Source organism: Sitodiplosis mosellana, unplaced genomic scaffold, assembly GCF_009176505.1.
Source record: "Sitodiplosis mosellana isolate CC-2019 unplaced genomic scaffold, AAFC_SMos_1.0 Smas_scaffold_1228, whole genome shotgun sequence".
In the NCBI taxonomy this organism is placed as follows: domain Eukaryota; kingdom Metazoa; phylum Arthropoda; class Insecta; order Diptera; family Cecidomyiidae; genus Sitodiplosis; species Sitodiplosis mosellana.
In genome coordinates this window covers 1,876-6,115 of record NW_022596470.1, presented here as the reverse complement: position 1 = coordinate 6,115, position 4,240 = coordinate 1,876, and the positions used below count along the sequence as shown (strand labels likewise).

The following is a 4,240-nucleotide window of genomic DNA, read 5'->3' as shown; positions in this document are numbered from 1 at the left end:
CAAATCTTGTGCTATTAATGTATCCGCATCGGCTACCACATAAGCTACCAGACGAGCATCTGATCCATTGCCGTGGGGCTGTACAATCGCCTCGCACACCTGAGGATGTGCGACTAGGTGGGCTTCAATTTCACCAAGCTCAATTCGAAAGCCACGTATTTTAACTTGTTGATCGTTGCGTCCCAGATATACCAAATTACCATCAGACAAATACCGTGCTAGATCACCAGTACGATACATGCGTGCTGCTGGATTGTTGCTGAATGGATCGGGTAGAAATCGTTCCACGTTGAGTGCAGGACGGTTTAGGTAGCCACGTGCTATACCAGCACCACCAATATATAACTCTCCTTCGGCTCCTAGAGGAACTGGCTCGCTATGTGTATCCAGGAGGTAAATTCGCTTGTTGGGCAGTGGACGACCGATTGGCACCAATGAGTTTTCAGATATTGTATTTTCACAAATCCAACTCGTTGCGAAAACAACTGTTTCGGTAGGGCCATACATATTGACAAATACTGTTTGACTTTCAGAAAACTCATCGTACCACTTCCTAATCATCACTGGATCTAGTGCTTCACCACCAAAGAGAATATATCGCAATTTATCGGATCGCGGACTGATATTTTTTGCCCGCATAAACATTCTAAATGCCGATGGAGTTTGATTTAGTACACTGATACCATTGGTACAAATCCAATTATAAAATTTGTCTGTCGAACGCGCGGTATCGTATGATGCTATTGAGAGTTCACTTCCATAGCATAATGCGCCCCATATCTCCCATACGGAAAAGTCGAAAGAAAACGAATGGAATAAACACCATCTATCCTGCTTGTTAAAATCAAATTTATCGTATACAGACTGGAGTAATAGTGCTGCCTGTTGATGTTCAACCATTACACCTTTGGGTGTTCCTGTTGAACCAGAAGTGTAAATTACATAGGCCAGATGAGTTGGAGTAATTCCGAGGATGGTTGCGTCTGGATTTTTGATTGATAAATCAACAGGCAACGATTTGTCTAAGTCAACCACTGTTACTTGATAGTCTCCTAGTGCTCTATGGCCAGTAGTATCTGCCAATAGGAATATTGGATCGGCATCCTGCAGAATATTGGTCAGTCTTTGGCTCGAATAGACCGGATCGAGTGGTACATAGGCGCCGCCGGCCTTTAGAATACCCAGCATTGCTACGAGCATAGCTATGCTTCGCTCAACGCAAAGTGCGACACGATCATCAGGTTTGATGCCTTTTGCAATCAAGTAATGTGCCAGCTTATTGGCTTGGGCGTTCAGTTCTGCATAGCTCAGAGTCTCTCCCTTATACTTCAAAGCAGTTGCCTGACTATCGCGTTCCACCTGTTGCTCAAATAATTGGTGAAGACAGCAGGTAGGTGAATATGCAACCGTCGTCTGATTCCATGTATAGAGTAGTAGATTGCGTTCAACCTCTGGCAATAAATTCATTTTTGCCACTGACATTTTTGCTTGATCAGCGTTGTGAGCAGATCCAAGTAAAACTAGCAAACGTGACGAAATACTTTTGACGTCCTCTTCAGATATTAGTTTGGAGTCATAGATCCATCGGAAAGAGCCATTAAGTTTGTTAATTTGCAGAGTCATTAAGCTACCGTGGGCGTGAGAAGAAAGTCTGCAGGTGTCAGTCATAGCATACTCATATTTACTCGATGTATCGATTAAGGAAACGGCCAGAGCCCAGGGTTTATTACCACATAAATTATTTGCAAAATTGTTAGCGTGACTAATGAGTGTGCCTGACAAACATGGTAAGTGACTGCCTAGTTGCTTGTAATCATTTTGCACATTAGCCACAACGTCTGAAAATGTATCATTGAAGTGAATGGATGTTTCAAATGGAACAGTCTTGGCAAATGTACATTTCGTTAGTGCTTCGTTCCCTCGATACCAGCTTTCAGTTGCGTCCCAACCAATCTGTATTTTTGACATTTGAGTGTCTCGTGCAATGTAAATGAGCCATGCAGTGAGTACCTCAATTGCACTTACATCCTTTGTAGTTTGGTAAGTAGTTGCGGCCCATGCCGGTGATTGAGTAACAGTGGTTTGCATGAAAGATAGTTGAAACGGTTCAAAATTAGCAAAACGCTCAGACCAGTAGGGCTCGGCAAGTATGGCCCGTGCATGTGCTCTACCAAGCCATTCGGCCTGTTCGGTTGTAATTTTAAGAAGCTGTTCTCCTTCGATAATATGGCATTGACTGGCGAGGGTTTGAGCTGAGACGGGCTGCCCAAATTCATTTAAAAAGTGGCTTACTTTAACCACTCCGTCGGCTGCAGCTACGCACCAAGCATTTTCATCAATTGATAACACTGTACCTGGTGCTATTGTGCACAAAGGATTTTTCACGCATTCCAGTTTGTTGATGCTCACAATCCTGTCGGCAAGAAGTACTTTTGTGGTTGCAAAAGGATTGGGACCATTTCCTATCCACGTATTGGAATATACGAGACGAACCAGAAAATTACAACATCGACTCCACTGCAAAAAGCCGGCGGCAATTGGCCTGCAACGATTGCCGTAGAAACTTTCACATAGCTCGACAGTTGTAATGGCGCGACATCGTTCACCAAGATTGGCAATCGTACTGTTTGTATTGGCTGCGCATACAACCTGATCAAAAATAAAATTCAACTGGTCCCTCAAAGCTGCGAGCTGTTCTTCTGAATGTCCTTCATAAAAATCTTCAAGCAAAATTTCAAGTCGACCATTTGATCGATCCGCCCAGAAAGTTATGTTTAAGTCATTGATATCATTGTTTCCACCGAAATGAGATGAACTGCTACAACCTTCAAATGACTCACCATGATCGTAGAGCATTATATTTACGTGAGGACCGAAGCTGTCATTTGCGCTATAGTTAGCGAGCTGCAGGATGTCTTCAATTCGGTAGCGTTGATGCTTGAGGATTGATTTAGTTTCCTTGGTGATTTGAAGTAAGACTTCGTGTATCTTAGCATCTTCAGGGAGATGCAACAGCAATGGCAAGACGTTGGATGTCATGCCAAGCTCATGATTCAAATACGTTCCATGCACTGGCAGACTGAGACTAAGATATTCACGGTCGATAAGGTTTCGAAGCAAAAGTGCTGAAATGCCTATGTAAAGATGGGATTCTGAAATATTCATTTCTGCTGCTGCCTGTTGCAGTTTTTGTCGATCGTTGCTGCTTAATGTTATTGCGATGCGATTAGTTGTTTTCTTTCCAATAGAAATATTACTTCGTTGTGTGTAAGCAAAGCGCTTCAATGGCTGAACATAAGCCTGCCAGAATTTCTTGTCTTCTTCGTACTCATCCGAAACTTGGTACATGGTGTCGGCACGTGCGTGCGCGTCAAAATGCCACTTAGGTTCAACTCCAGTTTCATGGCCTTGCTTTAAATCATTATAGGCGGCAATCAGCAGAGATTCAAGATTGGCCCAACATCGGATATCGATAATTGATCGGTGAAATTTCGCATGAAGCACATGATTGCTATCGTCGATTATGTAGACCGTAAACTCACAGAGTTTATCGTCCATCATGCGGCTACACTGATTCATAGCCTTTTTCATTCGTCTCATTGCTTCTGTAAGCGGAGTGGAATGAATGGTGACGTCAACCGTTTTTAGATTATGGATAATGCTTCTATCGTAAATTTGGCACAGTTCACCATCTGAATAGACGAACCGTGTCTGCAATAATGGAACTATCGCAGTAAGATGATTGATCACATTCGATAGGACATCCAGGTCTAACGCACCACAGATAAGTTTATAAAACCAAATGCCTCTACATACATCCTCTGGACGCATTTGTTCAGTGCGAAAGATTTCACGTTGGGCACGAGTTGTTTTAGTACGACGAGTGATTTCATTATCAACAATAATAGGCATGATTGCGATAGTAGCTTTGCTCGCTTTATCTTTAAATTCCGTAAATCAAAATCACCACAACTGCAAAAACAAATATAGCATTTTTTATTATCTAGATATTTATAAATATGAAGCTCAAAAATAATTTTTTGAGAGTCGAAAAGTTCTGCAAAGTCACAATGTTATCATAAATTTCTATTTGAGGATTTCATCATAACAAGAAGTTATACGACGCCCTGTATTTTAAAAAAGCTTCAAATTATAATTTTGAATTAAATTATGATTTTATGAAGTTCTATCAAATCTGAGTCGCTTTCTTTGTCGCTGACTCGATGTGTGCATTCATGTT

The 4,240-nt window shown here is 41.8% G+C and overlaps 1 protein-coding gene across 1 annotated transcript; it reads right to left on the bottom strand.

Moving 5' to 3' along the window:
* Nucleotides 1-84: 84 nt before the first annotated feature.
* Nucleotides 85-3,912, bottom strand: LOC129571077 (uncharacterized; the record flags this gene model as incomplete). Its single annotated transcript, XM_055450846.1, has 3 exons — nucleotides 3,817-3,912; nucleotides 2,841-3,711; nucleotides 85-1,553 (listed from the first exon to the last, which is right to left on the bottom strand). Coding segments are annotated over exons 1-3 (2,436 nt in total), but the record flags the coding sequence as incomplete, so codon positions are not given.
* Nucleotides 3,913-4,240: the final 328 nt, after the last annotated feature.